We start from the raw sequence: 17,787 nt of genomic DNA, 5'->3' as shown, positions 1-17,787 counted from the left end.
GCTCCACACCCAGCTTGGAGCCTGACGCAGGGCTCAGTCTTGACCCTGAGATCATGACCTGAGCCAAAATCAAGAGTCTGACCCTTAACCAACTGAGCCACCCAAGCACCCCTTGTTTTCAGGTTTAATACCAAATTCATTGAGCTATCCCTGAAAAGAATTCATTCATGTTTATTATTCCCTATCTCGTGTCCAAGTGTCCCTATGCTCTTGAAAGAAAAAAGGAAAATGTTCAGCTGGTATATCAGGCTGCCTGAAGCCCTGAGCATTAGGGGCAGGTTGTGATCCTTGGGATCAGGTATGACTCAGGTACTTAACCAGGGGCATCTACTCAGTGTGAAACCGGGGAACAGACTTGAGGAGGCATGGCCCAGATGGGAGGCTTCACATGGGGAAAATGAAGAGTGAGGAGAGAAACAATATAGAAAGAAAAAAATAAACTAAAAGGGCACACTTGTGGAGATTACATTCAACTACTAACATCCCCAGTTGAGGTTCACTTACTCAAGAAAATGTTTTTTATTTTTTTAAATAATTTTTTATTGTTATGTTAATCACCATACATTACATCATTAGTTTTTGATGTAGTGTTCCAAGGAAAATGTTTTTTAAATGAAATGTTTTTCAATTGTACTGTGAAAAATGCTAGGCATACCAATTTGAATGACAGCTTCTGTCTCTATGCTTACTTCCTTAAAGGCAGTTACAACAGAGTGGGATAGGTGCTTTGATAAAGAAAGTACTAGGTGATCTGGTACCCAGAATTGTATTTGTCTGAAGGGTTTCATGGAGGGAGTGATGTTCAGGCTTAGTTCTTTCCTGAAAGAATGGGGGTGGGGGGAAGAGTGGAGGAGAAGAGTGTTTAAAACAAAATAGCAGATGCAGAGGTATAGAGGCGAGATGAACTCCAGTGGTTCCGTGTGGCCAGAACATAGAATCTGAATGATGGGGTTGGCAGAGGTGGGAAATGGAAAAGCTTGTGGCTGGAGAGGCATAGCCTGAGTCCTGAAGGGCCTTCTTAACTCCATTCACATATTTGACTTATCCTAAGGGCCATAGGAAACTGTAAAGTTTTTAAGCAGAGCATGACAGGATCAGGTGTCCGTTTTAGAAAGATCACCCTGTGATGTAAGCAGACACTGTTATACTGGGTTTGAACTAGGATGGTGGAGCTGAGGGTGGGAGAGGAATGGACAGATTGGTGACATGGTCAAGGTTAGCTGTGGGAGGAGGGAAATGGAGAGGAAGAGTTCTCCAAGGTCGAGAGTTCACAGGGCCAACTTGTGAAACTGAAGATGGCAGAGGAAATACGGAACTATGGAGGAAAAAGATGAATTCAGTTTGGACCTGTAGAATTTGAGGTGCCTATGGGAGGCTAGAGGATGATGTCTTGGGAGCTCAGAAGAAAGTCTAGTATGGTAACTTCAGCATGGGAATGTTTGAGATGGCTGTTAAGAGACATAATGGAAAGGAAGCAGTTACTAGAAGGAAGGAAAGTCATAAGGCTCTTTTCAGCTAAAGACTTATGTGGTTGTACTGTGGTTCTCTACTATGTGTGAGGCACTATTCTAAGTGCTGGTGATAGGGTAAGGCAGTGAACAGGACAAAATCCCTGCTGCCACACAGCTTTATGTTCATTGTAGTTAGAGGAAAGACAAGTAAAATACAATTTTAGTCACTGTGAAGAAAAATAAGGCAGAATAAAGAATGATGGAGAGGAGAGAGGCTCTTTTGGATGGGGTGCTTAGAAACTCAAAAGAGTTGACGTTTGAGCAAAGACCTGAATAAAATGCAGGAATTAGCCATGGGAACACTTTGGGGAAGAGCATTCCAGGTAGAACAAATGGCAAGTGCAAAGGTCCTGAGCTTGGTAGGCCCAAAATGTGGTAAGAAGGCAGTGTGGCTGGAAGAGTGATCATGGGAGAGAGGTAGAGATGAGGTAGGAGAGGATGGCAGGGCCAGCTCCTCTTGAGCCCGAAAGGCCATGACAAAGAGTTTGGGTTTTATTCTAAGTGCAATGGGAAGCCATTGGAGGCTTAATAGCAGGACGGTGGCATCTGAATTACATTTTACAAGGATCGCTTTGGCTGCTGTGTAGAGAATCATTTTTCAGGTGACCACAGAGGAAAGGAGTAACGGGTTAGGAGGTAGGGCAGTCATCCAGGAGAGGGTAGAAACTTGGACCAGGGTGGTAGTGATGAGAAGTGGTTGGATTCAGATATATTTTGAAACCAGAGGCGAGAAGACCTGCTGAAGGATTAGATATAGGGGTGTTAGGCAAAGAGCAAAACCAAGGAAGACTTCTAGGTTTGTATTTTAACAATTGGGAAAATAGAGGAGCAGGGTGTTTTAGGGGGAGGGGGAAAGGATAAAGAGTTCAGTGTGAAACTTGTGAAATTGGAGATGTGTTTCAGACATTCCAAGAGAAGCTGCTGAATAACCCTTCCAATACAGGCAATGGAGTGAGTACTAGATTTCCACTTGCATAGTTCTGTTTTTCTTTTATATTTATCTCACAGGTCTATAAAATTAAGGGTCAGATATGAGCCTCACATTGGTAGATTGGGACCTCCAGCACTGGCTTATTACACACATTCTCACCAGGGTGATACCCCAGTGGAGTGAAAAATGATTAAGGGGTGAAAAAAAATCTTAGATAATACAGTGGTATGTGGCCTTCAAAGCTCAACCCTACTTGACCAAATCTTATTCCTTAGTATTTAATTTCTCACATTAGAATTTACATTTATTTAGTAATGCAAAATTTTCTCCTGGGGGGGGGGTAATGAAAAAGCAGTTGAGAAACACTGGACTGGTACAAGAACATGACCTTTGGGTGGCAGATAGACCTGTTATGAATCCTGGCTCTACCACTTGGACATGGTCCTTAACTTCTCTGAGCTTCAATTTCATCATTTAAATGCCAATAGTATTGCTTACCTCAGAGTTATTGGAAAGATTAAATAAGATGATGTGCCTGGCATATAATAAATGACTGATAATTATTAATTTTCTTTCCCTTTTTTCTTTCTCCCCTTCCCAGAAAAGAGATTATTATAGTTAGGAACTACAATAAACTGGGTAGGGATCTAATCAAGTGGGGGAATGACAGATTTAAAAGCTTGTTTGGAGAGAGGTTAAAAAAAACCAGGACAAGGGGCCTGATTAAATATTGGGGGGAGGAGGGAGTGTAAAGAAAGAGGGGAGTCCAAGGTAATTCTTGAGAGATTTGGCACCCAAGGCAAAGCCACCACCAAAGATTCTTAGTTGACGGTTGAAAATAGCATGAAAGGAAGATCATTCCGGCGTCTGATTTGTATTACACCGGAACAAGGACTAGAGGAAGGGAGCCCATATTAATTGTGATGGACTTGGCATCTGAAGACCTGGGTGTATAAAATGTTGAACAATGAGGGTTGGAGAAATTATTTATGGTCATTCTCTATTTTGAAATATGCAGCCAGTACAATTGTTTTGGAACAGTATTTCGGTGGCACGGGAAAACATTTATAAAATGTAAGCATACTACAAAACAGTATGAAGCCATTTTTGTCAAACGTGTATCTTGGTAGGAAAGAGAGAAAATTATCCCTGGGGTGGAATTTTTTTTTTTTTCAGTTTTACTTCGAAGAGCTTGTATTGCTTTCATAACCAAAGAAAAAAAGCTTTTATCCGAAAGAACCTCTCTGACTTTGCCACTTACTGGTGTCGGCCCTGGCCAGCAGCGGAACTCCCAGACTTCCGAGGACCCACATTCCAGGACTACCCCGGCCCCTCTGAGGGTGTGGCCCCGGAGGTGGGAGACCCAGGAAAAGGCGGGCAGTGGTGAGGCCGCCCCTGCCTCCGGGCAAGCGCAGCGTCCGGACCGGAGGGCTTGTCAGGGGATCGGGCGGCAGAGGTGGCCACACGCCGGGAAGCGCTCAGAGCCAGAACCCACCCCGCTTATTGGGCGCCCGGCGCGGGCACAGGGAGGGCAGGACGCCGGCCTCAGGGGCCGCCCTGGCGGCCGAGAGCAGGGAGGGCGGGAGGCCGGCGGCCCCTCCAGACGCTTTCCCAAACTCCAGCCCCAAAGTAGCCGGAGGGGAACAGCGCCAGCCCGCGCGCCCGCCGAGCCTTCAGTGACCCACGGGAGGTGGGAATGTGGGCGGAGCCTCACGCGCGAGCTGTGATTGGAGCAACCAACACCTCCCGGGGAGAGAGGGAGGGCGAGACGGCGAGGGATGCGCAGAGGCGGGTGCTCAGAGCCCTCTGCGTGATTGGCTAGCAGAGAGTGAACCGGGTGCTGTTTCGATGATTGGCAGGCAGTTAGACAGCCCTCGGAAACGGCCTTGGCTTCGTCCATTGGCATTCTGCGAGAGTAGGCGGGATTGGTTCATCGTGTGGTGCTGATGATTAGCTGGCGACTGAGAGTTAGGGTGTTGGGGAGAGAGCGGAGTTGGGGGGCGACTGGGGCAGCGACTTCCTCCCTGTTATTGGCTGGTGAAGTGAGTGGGGGTGGTACGAAGGTCCAGCGACTGCCTGGGATTGGCGGGCGCTGCGGTGAGTGACAGACAAGGGGGCGAGCTGCGCGACCAGCGGTTTGTTTTTCGGAGCGTTCCTGAGGTGGAGAACGGTGGCCGGACGGAGCGACTAAGGGACTGAGAGACTGGCGGGCGGGCGGGCCGAGCGGCGCCGCCAAGGCCGGGCCGGGCCGAGCCGAGGAGCGCCGGGGATGTAGCGGGCCACCCTGCCCATGCCACAGCGCCCGGCCGCGGGCGGAGCCGGAGCCGGAGCCTGGGGAGGCGGCGGGGGCCCCGAGCGCAGCCCGCGCCCCCCGCGCGGAGCCAGGCCCGCTGCCGTCCCCGCCGCCCGGGTCCCCGGCATGCAGCTCCGGCTGCGGAGGTGACACTCGGGCCCGAGCCGCCGCCGCCGCCATCGCCACCATGGGTGAGTGTCGCCACCGCCCCGGCCTGTGCCCGCGCTGCTTCGCGTCGCCCCGCCCCGGGCTGAGGGGAGGAGGACCCTGGGCGGCCGCCTGACAGGCATGGACAAACCGCCCGGCCCGGGCTGCGGACCGACTGCGCCCGCCCGCCCGCCCCGCTCTCGGCTCGGCGGCCGGGGCGGAGGTTCGGTTTTCCCCGGCCCGCCCGGGCGGTCCCGGCCGTTGGAGCCCCCTGGGCAGCCGCCTTCTGGGCCGCGCGGCGGGCGCATCCCGAGAAGGCGGCGGCGGGATCGAGGGCCCGTGCTCTGCGGGGCAGCCCGCTCCGGCCCGAGCGAGCCGGACCGCGAGCCCGAGGGCGGGGGAGCGGGAGCTCAGTGTGGGGCCCGGGCTGGAGGCTGGTGCAGGCCCAGCTGCTGTTGTGTCTTTTCCTTGATTTGCTTTTTTTTCCTGCCTGTGTCATTTCCTTCCCTTTGCTCACACAGGCCGGCCAGCGAGAGTTCCCGGGGCTTGCTCTCGAGCCCTGTGCGCTCCCCAGCGCAGGGGGGAGGGCGTGCGGGGAGATAGGCTGGGAGGTGATTAAAACAGCAATCACTGTTACCAACAGCGCGGTTGAGAAATGCGAGCCGCACGCAGATTGCTGGAGGTTAGGAATTGGTCGGGGACTGCCAGTTATAATCCACATCCTACTTTTTGAAAAATCCGGTTGCAATGTTTTATATCCATTATTTTTATTTAGCGGTATCCCTGAAATTATGTAACTTTTTAAAAGAAGCATTCGCTGCACAAAAGAATCTATGAAATCATTTCCTTTTTATCAATACTTGCAATTTCAGTTGTGAAGATGTAATCTAAGAAACGCTTTTCATGCCTTCCACACGCGGCATTTGAACTGAATTATATTTCGTTGTCCTTTTTGGTAATTTAGCAAATGATTATTGGACTAGGTTAAGAAGCAAATAACATTTTAGATGTACTTTGCTTCTCTTGTTGGATCGGTTATTGTGTTACTGTTGTCCACAATCACAAGTTTTGCAAAGTATTTGGTATTGTCCTAAATAACCAGGGAGTAAACCTCAATGAAAGGATCCTTTGCAAAGGCATTCATTGTATCTGTGAAGTGCCATGCATGTGAAGAGAGAACGTTAATATTTGCTTTGCCCTATAGCAAGGTCACGTCGTTTCGTAGAAGGTTAAGTGTATGCTGTGTCACATTGAGCAGATACTGTTTTGCTGCCTGTCTCTACACTGTGCCTTTGAATGAATTGCCTTGTTCTATTCTGCGCTGCCCTTGTACAGTAAAGGATGGGTTTGTTCATTTGCTGGGTTTATTGTTTCCTTCCCATGCTTTGCTTCAAAAGCGCGTGCTCTTCTGGTGTAAGTCTCCTGTGACAGTAAGCAGAAAAGGAACCCAGTAAGGCTTGGTATTTAAATACATAATTGAACAAATACTTACCGAACATTTACTATAAATGGGGCACATGATTCTTCTTGTCCTCCCCAGGCTTCAAACATTTATCTTGTGTTTTGGAATTTGATGATTGAACTCAGTCCTTGAATTGGTTTGTGAACTTATGTTTGTGATAGTCTTTCCTCTTTGTCTTGTGAGGGCAGTCTTAAGTCCTGATAGGGAGTATGTAATACTTGAGGATGGGCAGACTCCCACTCCCCACTTTCTTGACTGCTGAATCAGTAAGAGTGCCCAGATTTGTTGATTACATTTGCATGTCTAACCTGAAAATAGATGTCAGCCTGTTTTCACATTTCAAGACATTTTTATTTTATTTTTAAGATTTTATTTATTTATTTGACAGAGAGACAGTGAGAGAGGGAACACAAGAAGGGGGAATGGGAGAGGGAGAAGCAGACTTTCCGCTGAACAGGGGGCCCGATGCAGGGCTCGATCCCAGGACCCCAGGATCATGACCTGAGCTGAAGGCTTAACGACTGAGCCCCTTCAAGACATTTTTAAAAACTATTTTAAGTGTATGAGTTTATGGTGAGACAAGTGATGGGGAGGAAAGGAACTATATTGGTAGGGGCCAGAACCCCAAAGAAAAGAGGACCAGGAACTCTGCTTTTCATTTGTTCCCACTGTCTGTTTTATATAAAGAAACTGAGGCAGTGAGAGGGGAACTAACTTGCTTGGTGGCTGCCGAAAAATTAGGCAAGCTGGTTTAAGAGCCACTGGCCTAAATTTCTCCAGCGGGTTCCCCTCATACCATTCTCTCTTTTTTGTAGATGACCTTGATATGCAATTAGAGCTAATACTGAATTCTTCCAGAGCCTGACCTTTAATTTACTTTATAAAAGGTTCAGCAAGGATATGTGTACACACACACATGCACGCGCCCGCGCACACACACACACACACACATACACACACACACAGAGTCTCTTAAGTACTGGTTTCCATTCTGGTGATGTATATGATGAAAATTCAGATTCCCAGGTTTTCTTTAGTTGCTATGGCTCTAAATAAACTGTGATACAGCAAGAGGTTGATAAGAGAGACATACAGACTTATTAATAGTTTCATTATACTTGTTAAACTTCAGCCCAGTGAGGAAAGGACCAAAACTAAATGGAGTCCCTGCCCTGTAGGTTCTTTGGTGAACAGTCATCTTTTCCTGAGCTGTTCAAAGCCCCAGACTCAAGCTTGTTTGACAACTTGGGTTGATAATAAAAACAGGTTAGATTTTATATTGGCTGTTAGCGCCAGTAAATTTCTAGTGGGAACTACATTTATCCCTGTAGTACACTTACCCTTGTAAATAATAGGAAATATGGAGATATGCTTCTTTTTTTTGGCTTTAATACTATGTGGTTATTAAAAAAAATTGGGATTGGTCATTTTTCTTGGTCACTAGAATTCTTTCCCAGTTTTAGTAATTATAGTGGCAAATGCTGTTAATAACACTTGAGACTAATTCACTAGTGTATATTTGGACTTTTTAGAAATGCAATCTGAAACTTAGTGGGAAGTGTTATTGAAAAACATGTAACAACTTGGAAATGTTACAGGAAACTATAGTGAACTGAGTACAGGATTAAGGATGGGTTGGTTCTGCTTTGATAGCTTGGTTGGAAGTCAGAATCATTGTGATTTACAGACACCTTGGGTCTCTAAGATTTCAGGGCTGTTGTGAGCTCCCAGTTAGACCGCTGTCAGTTCAGCTTGTCTAGAATCTGACAACCTGACAATCTAGACTCTGGCCAACTGTTTTAATTGAAATTTGGGTCACAATTTAATGAGTCAACATTAAAGGCAGATGCTTAACTGACTGAGCCACCCAGGCGCCCCTTATTTTTTATTTTTAAAGATTATTTGAGAGAGAGAGTGAGCCAGAGCGAGAGAGACACTGAGCACAAGCTGGGGGAGAGGCAGAGGGAGAAGGAGAAGCAGACTCCCCGCTGAGCAGGGAGCCTGACTCGGGACTTGATCCCAGGACCCCAAGATCATGACCTGAGCCAAAGGCAGACACTTAACTGACTGAGCCACCCAGCCGCCCCCAAAATTTAAAAATACATATTACAAAGTAAGCTGTTGCTTCCTCGTAAGAATCAACATATCACCGCTGTATTTTATTTTAACGTTTAATGAATTTAACCTAAAGGTCTGGAAACTATAGGATTATGTATGTCAATCCCAAAACTACAGAATTAATCTCTTGCTCCTATGCACCTTTATACCATTTTGATAAAGTACCTACAACACCGTTTGTACTCACTTGTTTACATGTTTCTGGCTCACCTTACCTTCTTAAAGTAACTTCTTAAGGCAGGATAAATGCAGATATGGGGCCTAATACTGCTCCCGACACATAAGAGCTTATAAATAAATGTGCAAAGACTAAAGGAATAGCTTATATAAACAGAACCAAGAAAACTGCTTCTTGAGGTGCCTGGGTGGCTCAGTCTGTTAAGCATCTGCCGTTGGCTCAGGTCATGATTCCAGGGTCCTGGGATCGAGCCCCAGGTCAGGCTCCCTGCTCGACAGGAAGTCTGCTTCTCCCTCTTCTGCTCCCCTTGCTTGTGTTCCTGCTCTCGCTGTCTCTCTCTCTCTGTCAAATAAGTAAATAAAATCTTTTATAAAAAAATAAAATAAAATCCAACTGTGAGGAGCACCTGGGTGGCTCAGTAGGTTAAGTGTCTTCTGCTCAGGTCATGATCCTGGGGTCCTGGAATCGAGCCCCACATCGGGCTCCCTGCTCAGCAGGGAGCCTACTTCTTCCTCTCCTTCTGTCTGCTGCTCCTCCTGCTTGTGCTCTCTCTGTCTCTGCCAAATAAATAAATAAAATCTTTAAAAAATTAAAAAAAAATAAAAATAAATACATTTTGAACGATCAGTTACTTTGGAAGGGCTGTTATATCCCAGAAACAGAAAAATACCAGAATTTGACTTTGAGATCTAGCAAAGGTTCAACCATGTCCATGAAGGAAAAAAAGTCTTTTGTGAATTGAGGCTCAAGCCTTTTTGTTTGTACTTACTATAAAATGATGTTTGCCCGGGTACTAACAAGGTGGAGGCAGTGGGGGTATGTGAAATGTCATGAAGATTAAGATAGTAAAATCTGGGGGTGCCTGGGTGGCTCAGTTAGTTAAGCGTCTGCCCTCAGCTCAGGTCATGATCCCAGGGTCCTGGGATCAAGCCCCATGTGGGGCTCCCTGCTCAGTGGAGAGTCTGCTTCTCCCTCTCCCTCTGCCTGCCGCTCCCCCTGCTTGTGCTCGCTCATGCTCTCTCTCTCTGTCAAATAAATAAAATCTTTAAAGAAAGAAAAAAAAAAGATAGTAAAATCTGACTCAGGGACACTGAAAACAGCATTTCCTCGGTGAGCAGTGTGATCAGATGATCCGGCAGTGCTGGGTAGAGCACTGGCCACATGAAGAAATAACAATATTAGTTAAATGAAAACAACAATTAAAACATTACTTTGGGGATTTGTATATATGGAAAAGGGAGAGTGTCTGACATAGTACACAGATGTCATACAGGACAACAATGTTTATTGGTGCTACTAGAAACTTTTCTGGGTTTTTAGCCAAGGGAATTCATAAGTGGGAGTGCCTTAAGACCCTGCTTTTAGATAGAAGTAGTAGTTCAGTCTGCAAGATTGACTTCGTGCTGGAGCTAAGGAGAGAGGAGTGTGTTGCCTGGCAGCCCCCAGACCATAGGTCAGGGTATCCGGAGAAGAAAAAGTCCGTGCTGCTAGATAATTATGGATAGCTGTCTGCTTAAGACTGCTTGAGAGCTTCCACTTTTGAAGGCTGAACTCTAATCCTTATTTCATAGATCCCTTTTCTATTTCCTATGAATACTCCTTCCCTCTATAGTCATAATCTCTTAATCTCTAGAATGAACTTCTTCCTCTGTGCTTCTTCCTGGTAGCTTTTAAGTGTGTCAAACCACCTCCATCCTCAGGAAATCTTTTCAAGGTTATAGCACACTAACTATTACCCCAGCCTCAAGTTATTCATGTGTAAAGTTCACAAATGAATTGTTGATTTCTACTACTTCCAATTTCCTTTTAATCTCCAGCTTCTTGATTCCCTTTAAAATTTTGTTTCTGCCTCTACCACTCTATTGGACCTGCCTGGCCTATGCCTGCTGCTGTCCTTCTTTGGTCCTGAATGCTGGGTGTCACTCTTGTTTTTTCCCAGCCCTCTTAAAGTTTTCTTTGCCAGCATACCTTCTTCCTCCTCTACTCAATAAGGATTACTGCTCATTGAGGATCAGTCCCTGACCCGCTTTTCTTCCCCTCAGTCCCCTCACTTGTTTTTAGGTCTTTTCTCATCTTCACTTCATTTTTTAAGCTCTCCTGTGTAGCCTGAACAGCTTGCTTTTCTGAAAGAATCCTTTTTCTGTTGGTAATTATGTAAAATCATCTATAAAACCTCTTGCTACTTAGGGCGCCTGGGTGGCTCAGTTGGTTAAGCGACTGCCTTCGGCTCAGGTCATGATCCTGGAGTCCCGGGATCGAGTCCTGCATCGGGCTCCCTGCTCGGCGGGGAGTCTGCTTCTCCCTCTGACCCTCCCCCTCTCATGCTTTCTCTCTCATTCTCTCTCTCTCAAATAAATAAATAAAATCTTAAAAAAAAAAAACCTCTTGCTACTCACTGTAAAATTTTTTTTACATGTGCGTGTTTATGTACTCTGGTTTGTATACTGTCTTAAATCAATCGCTTTATTTGTGTAACCTTGTATTTGGGTCTCATTCATTCTTTTACCCCTAGAGTTTGAACAGCTTGAAACTATCTAATATATAATACATATTGGTACTCAGTAAATGGTTATTGTTAATAACTAATAAAAATTCAGGAATAAAATTAAGCATTAGGGTAGATTAAGTAGTGTCTTGTCTTTTCCCACTGACCTTTTTCCATTGATGATAATAGCCAGCATTTTTTTTATAGCTTTACTAAGTAGTAGGTACCATGAGAAATAATTTATAAGTTCTTTTTCCTCTAGCTCATACAGCAGCTCTGTGAGATGATACTTTTATTATCTCCATTTTACAGATGAGGAAACTGAGGCTTAGGGGGGATAAGTGATTTGTTCAAAGCCTCCTTAAATCCAGGTCTTTCTGACTTTAAAGTGCATATAAATGACTGCTGCACTCTAAGAAAGCTGCTATTTGTTTTTAAAAGTTTGTTTTTGTTTTTGAGGAATGTTAATAATTCAGTTAAAATCTCAATCCAGGAAGAAATGCCTAAAAGAGCCACTTGATTTACTTCCCGTCTTTATCCACATCCTCAGTTTGAAGTATCAGTTTAAGAACCTGTTTTCGACTTTGACAAAAATCAGATTCAATAACCCTGTGTCCCTTCTGTCAGTTATCCTTTTAGGACATAGTGCCATACCATTCCTCTAGTGTGTTCTCAGTGCTGGAACTACCAAACAAGTTTATCCATGAGTAATGCCAAGAATTGGTTAGCTTCCTGGAAACCGAATTTGTCAACCTGATAAACCAGCTCTTATAATAGCATCAGCTTATATAGAATTAGAAATGATTCTATAGTTCTACTTGTCGTGGATTTGACTTGAAAAGCATGTGTTGTGCGTCTCTGTGTGTATATTCACATCCATCTAGGTTCGATATCTGAGTTGAGACAACAACAGAAATCGCCAATTCACAGGGTGGTTACCTTGATACTGAAAACTCCATGTATTCTCCTCTTAGGAATATCACTGGATGTGCCTCAGAAAACACGTACCTAGTCATAATCCTCTTTATAGTGATCCCAATTTACTGCTACAGTTGGCCCCAAAATTGTATACACATATTAAATAGTAGGTAAGCCAACTTAATATAGAAGCCTATACATATTGTATATATAAGCCAGGCTTCCTAGCTTAGATGTTATGCTCTAATTTTTAAATCTTGGTTGGGAGGTTAAAAAAACAAAACAAAACAAAATATCATGCAAGTTCCCTTTCTTTAAGGAGCCTACAGAGAAATTGCTAGAAAATATAAAATAATTGATGGGATGTGTGTATTTGTGTTTGTTTTTGTTTTCACTGTGACTGTGTATTTTATCTTGGGATGTATGTGTTTTAACTCTGACATGTCTTTCTGTAGATACCCACTTTCTTTACATTCACTGTCCCATTTATTTATCCTTTTGGCCCTCCATCAACTCTCATACATACTTTGGTATATATTTTGGAATGGAATTAGATGGGAAGCTACTCTACTGGTGTTTTTCCTGCACATTTTAAGTCTAATTTTACTTTTATGAGCAGGCACAAACCTCCACGTGGGCACCCTTCTCCTGCCTTTCCTGTACCTCCTCAGAGGGTATGCAGGGCACCTGAGCACATTTGATCTAGAAAGAGGGAAGAGGCAAATAGCACAGATTTACTTTCTGTACTTAATGATGTTCTTTCCACAAGGTGTTAGAAGATTTCCAAGGAACAACGACAAAAGACAAAAGATAGGTGCTCTCTGGGTGGAGTCTCTTGTACTTGCTTCTTTTAAGGTGTGCTCCAGGTCCCCGAGTGACTCATTTGTCACCAGAACATGTGTAACAACTCATCTTTCATATTCCTTTCCCGATCAACAGATTTATCTTCAACTCCCAAATGCTCTTTGAGTAGACAAGGATCTCTTGAAGGACCTGGGAGAATTTTGCAAAACATGGAATTGGGCTGGTTTGGGTTCTGGTTTTGTCCAGTTGTCTTCAGTATGTGAGAATTGTAGTACTCTATGCTATTTCAAGAAAAGGGGATTAAAAGTAATGCCAGTAAGGCAGAGACAATGCATTGCTTCGTCAGTTAGGGAAGAAAAACAATAGAACTGCCTTTTGGCTTCCCTGTGGGAAGCAGAAGGCCTATAAACTTATAAAGAGTTGGGAGGGGGGTTGTTCACAGACTAGGCTTGTAAAACAACTTCTGTTCAAAGCAGCTACCTGAGGTCTTGTTTGGTACTTTTTTTTTTTTTTTTTTGGTACCTTTTAAAATGTGCTCTTCTACACGGGATGCTTTAAGAATAAGTCTATGTGTGACTCTGACCCATAATCAGCTCTCCATGAATTCATCTTTTCACTCAGTACCCTACTACACTGTGCAACTTTTCATCTGTTTTTCCTCATTGAGTTTCTCTGACACTGGAAGAATTGCCCTGTTTGAGCACCTCCCTTGCCACCGGTGAATTGGTAAATATTGCTGCCAGAAATCTGATTGGAGATTTGTTAAGAATCAATTAAAATATAAGTGGTCATAGTCTGACCTCAGTTACCTATTCTTCAGACGTCAGATGCATGTGATTATAGTTACAGAGTTTGTCATTTTACCTCAGAACTCCCTGAGTATTAGTCATATAATTTGTGATAGTAATTTGCTGGTCTGTATTTTTTTTTAAGTTTTTATTTAAATTCCAGTTAGTTAACATACAGTGTAATAATAGTTTCAGGCGTACAATATAGCGATTCAACACTTACCTATGGTCCTTATTGAAGTATCTTAGCCCTTGTGCTCTCTTTCATTGCAGATGAACAGGAGGCATTGAACTCAATCATGAAGGATCTGGTGGCCCTCCAGATGAGCCGACGTCCCCGGGTGCCTGGATATGAGACCATGAAGAACAAAGACACGGGTCACCCAAATAGGCAGGTGTGTGTGGCCATGGCAGACCCAATTAAATTGCTGGGGAGGGGTTTTCAAATGGGAAATATTTGAAGAAGCCAAGGATACTCTACTACCAGGCTTGAATGCTATTGGCCCCTTTCTTTCACAGTCTGTTAAATGGTAAGTGATATATACCAGTCATGGTATATATACCAAATCATGTGGGTCACGATCTAGAGGCCCAGAGCCTTGTGCATCTGACCTTGTGCCTAGTGTTTCATCTGAAGAGAATAAGAATAATTCCTTTACTTATAGAGACAGTATTCATATTACTGTTCCTTTACTGATTATTTGGCAAATGTTTAATCCAGATTCATAATCTCTAACTCAGAAAGTTTTTTAGCTACCTTATAGTATATACTTAGGAAAAATTAATTAATTAGTATTAGCTTATATAAAATATAATTAGGAAGGGAAATTTATTTAATAAAATGTCATGTAGTATATTCTAAAGGTAACAATGAGTGATTTTATTATTGTTGTTTATAATTGTTTCCCCTTATATTAACTTGGGTAGCTGAGTGCCTATTTTATTGCGAATAGTGTGGTTCTTCAGGAAAACAGTTCCTATTTTTGTTAACATTTAAACTCGAGCACTGTTGAGAACCTTCTTCCCACCTCCAGTGTCATTTACGAACTCCCTGATTCCTGGGTACTTTGGCCTGCAGAGAGGAGTGAATGATGGAGCACTTTCTTTCCTAGTGGGTATCTGGTGCTATATCATATGCCTATGTTTGGTGTGTTTGATGAAAATTTGTCCATGCCATTTTCCCTTGTGGTTCTCTTCATTATCAGCTAACCTTCTCTTTCCTCATTTGCACCTTGTTTACCAATTCTTCAGAAGAATCCTTGGTTCCTAGAGAAAGAGTAAGGCCCTAGAACTTTTATTGTCTAAGGTCTGCTAGATATAGCCTCTCAGAGTATTTCCTGCCTTTAGGAAAACTAGGGACCCTGAGTCCTTTTATATCATGATATAACAGAAGGATTAGCTTAGAAAGCTGCTTTTATTTTTATGGCTACCTTACAGAACTGGAGAAACAACAGAATAGGGCCCATTCTTGTACTGTTTTCATACATTATTCTGTCTAATTGTGTGGGTTCTGCTTTGCTGTAACTCTTTCCTATTCAAAGCTGCTTTTGGAAGGAGCATTTTACCAGAAGTGAGTCCCCTCCCCCAGGCTTGAGCCTAATGACCTCACTTTCCTTCCTGTCTTCCTATGTGGAGTGTGCTGCTCCAGTCAGCTGATCTTTCTCCAAATGGGGCTGTTAGTGTGGATATCAGTTAGGTGAAAAGGGGAAGCTTTCTTGAGTTGGAAGACCCAAAGGGACTAGGCTGGGAAGAGGAGGGTGGCATGGTGGTCCCTGATCATTCCTGGAAGGGAGATTACCTTTTAGAGATCCTTCTGCTTAGAACCTAAAAGCTATTATAAGAAAAGTCCTGATCTTGTACTGTGTCTGCTGCTGTGTTATTAAAGTAAAGTCCGTGGTTATGAAGGGAGAAGGCTGTGAAAAAGGATTGCCTATTGGTTAGGAAGTAATCTTAACAAGAGTTAGTGGCTCTGAGGACCCGCAATTTACTTGAATATCATCAATTTTTTTCTCTTGCATGGAGGGTACAAATTATTAACCTCAGTCTTTTTGTTTTTAAAGAAAAAACACAACAGCAGCAGCTCAGCCCTTCTGAACAGCCCCACAGTAACAACAAGCTCATGTGCAGGGGCCAGTAAGAAAAAGAAATTTTTGGTAAGGAACCAAATTACCCATAAAGCTAAAATGTGCTTTCAGATCTGAACCAAGTGCTGGAAGAGTGTGGCGTTCATTTCCTAGACAAGTCATTTTAGTGGATTTGTAGGGAGTACTGGTTACTGATTACCTATGTTCTTTGCTTTTAGTCACCATTTCACAAAACAGTATTATTCATAAGCAGCCTCTGTCAGTACTGTCCAGTACTGTCCAGTATACTTTGTGTGATGATAGAAGTGTTCTGTATCTGTGCTGTCTAGGGTAATAGCCACTAGCCACACGTAGCTATTGAGCCATTGAGGAAGTGAATTTTAGATTTTACTTAATTTTAATTTAAATAGCCATATGAGGCTAGTGGCTACTGTCTTGGACAGCACAACTTTATATATTATATAAGGGACTGTTGGCTTGCTGGGCAAGAAATGAAGTGCATTCTTGGAGGTGTTTAGCGATTCATTGGGACGTTCATTCCTCCACACAGATCGTGTGTTTCTACACATTGTGATAAGCTCATCAGTGGGAATCCTATCCAAGATTCTATTCCAGGAGGCATGGAGATCTGGGGGAAATGTGAAGCTATGGAACTAGCTTGGCTGTTTAGAAATGGAAGCTCAAAGTTTTATGCTAATATTGGGTAAAAGGCAATGAAAATGTCAAGATCACTTTTTCCTCTTAATAATGTCAAGGTTGTAGAATGGTCTCTCCTGAGAATTGTAGCAGATGTTCACCTTCTGACCAGGAGGGGTATTCTTCAGCAAAATCCAAAAGCAGAAATGGGGAGAAAGTCTCAGTGAATACATTTCTAGGAAGGATGGGATGAGATGAGGGTAGGGGAACCTTCGAGAGATGTGTTTACAGCTTAGTGTAATGAAAAGAACCTGGCCTAGGTCCTAAGAGGAAAGTATATAGCAATACAAGCCTTTCTCAAGAAACAAGAAAGTTCTCAAATACACAACCTAACCCTACACCTAAAGGAGGTAGAGAAAGAATAGCAAATAAAGCCTAAACCCAGCAGGAGAAGAGAAATAATAAAGATCAGAGCAGAAATCAATGAAATAGAAACCAAAAGAACAGTAGAACAGATCAATGAAAGTAGGAGCTGGTTCTTTGAAAGAATTAATAAGATTGATAAACCCATGGCCAGACTTATCAAAAAGAAAAGAGAAACGACCCAAATAAATAAAATCATGAATGAAAGAGGAGAGATGACAACCAATGCCAAAGAAATACAAACAAAAGAACATACTATGAGCAACTATATGCCAGCAAAGTAGATAATCTGGAAGAAATGGATGCATTCCTAGAGATGTATCAACTACCAAAACTGAACCAGGAAGAAATAGAAAACCTGAACAGACCCATAACCACTAAGGAAATTGAAGCAGTAATCAAAAATCTCCCAACAAACAAGAGCCCAGGGCCAGATGGCTTCCCAGGGGAATTCTACTAAACATTTAAAGAAGAATTAATAGCTATTCTTCTGAAACTGTTCCAAAAAATAGAAATGGAAGGAAACTTCCAAACTCATTTTATGAGGCCAGCATTACCTTGATCCCAAAATCAGACAAAGACCCCATCAAAAAGGAGAATTACAGACCAGTATCCCTGATGAACATGGATGCAAAAATTCTCACCAAAATACTAGCCAATAGGATCCAACAGTACATTAAAAGGATTATTCACCACAACCAAGTGGGATTTATCCCTGGGCTGCAAGGTTGGTTCAACATCCACAAATCAATCAATGTGATACAATACATTAATAAAAGAAAGAACAAGAACCATATGATCCTCTCAACAGATGCAGAAAAAGCATTTGACAAAGAACAGCATCCTTTCTTGATTAAAACTCTTCAGGGTGTAGGGATAGAGGGTACATACCTCAATGTCATAAAAGCCATCTATGAAAAACCCACAGTGAATATCATTCTCAACGGGGAAAAACCGAGAGCTTTTCCCCTAAGGTCAGGAACACAGCAGGGATGTCCACTATCACCAC

At 43.4% G+C, this 17,787-nt stretch overlaps 1 protein-coding gene across 6 annotated transcripts in view; it reads left to right on the top strand.

Moving 5' to 3' along the window:
• The first annotated feature begins 4,407 nt into the window (after positions 1-4,407).
• Positions 4,408-17,787, top strand: part of MAP3K3 (mitogen-activated protein kinase kinase kinase 3) — a 63,620-nt gene continuing 50,240 nt past the window's right edge. Inside the window, exons 1-3 of one of the 6 annotated variants that reach the window (XM_088028197.1) lie at positions 4,408-4,926; positions 13,909-14,030; positions 15,696-15,788. In XM_088028197.1, coding sequence (XP_087884323.1) covers positions 4,923-4,926; positions 13,909-14,030; positions 15,696-15,788 — 219 coding nt within the window. In that variant the 5' untranslated portion in view covers positions 4,408-4,922. Of the gene's footprint in view, positions 4,927-13,441; positions 13,574-13,908; positions 14,031-14,087; positions 14,166-15,695; positions 15,789-17,787 lie in introns of those variants that run through there. The other 5 variants (XM_088028196.1, XM_088028198.1, XM_028087446.2 and 2 more) reach the window with 5 other exon arrangements.

Source organism: Eumetopias jubatus, unplaced genomic scaffold (assembly GCF_037043125.1).
Source record: "Eumetopias jubatus isolate StellerSeaLion01/CBP00866 unplaced genomic scaffold, mEumJub1_p1.0 scaffold_10, whole genome shotgun sequence".
In the NCBI taxonomy this organism is placed as follows: Eukaryota; Metazoa; Chordata; class Mammalia; order Carnivora; family Otariidae; genus Eumetopias; species Eumetopias jubatus.
The sequence above is the reverse complement of the archived record's forward strand: the minus strand, read 5'-3'. Positions and strand labels throughout refer to the sequence as shown.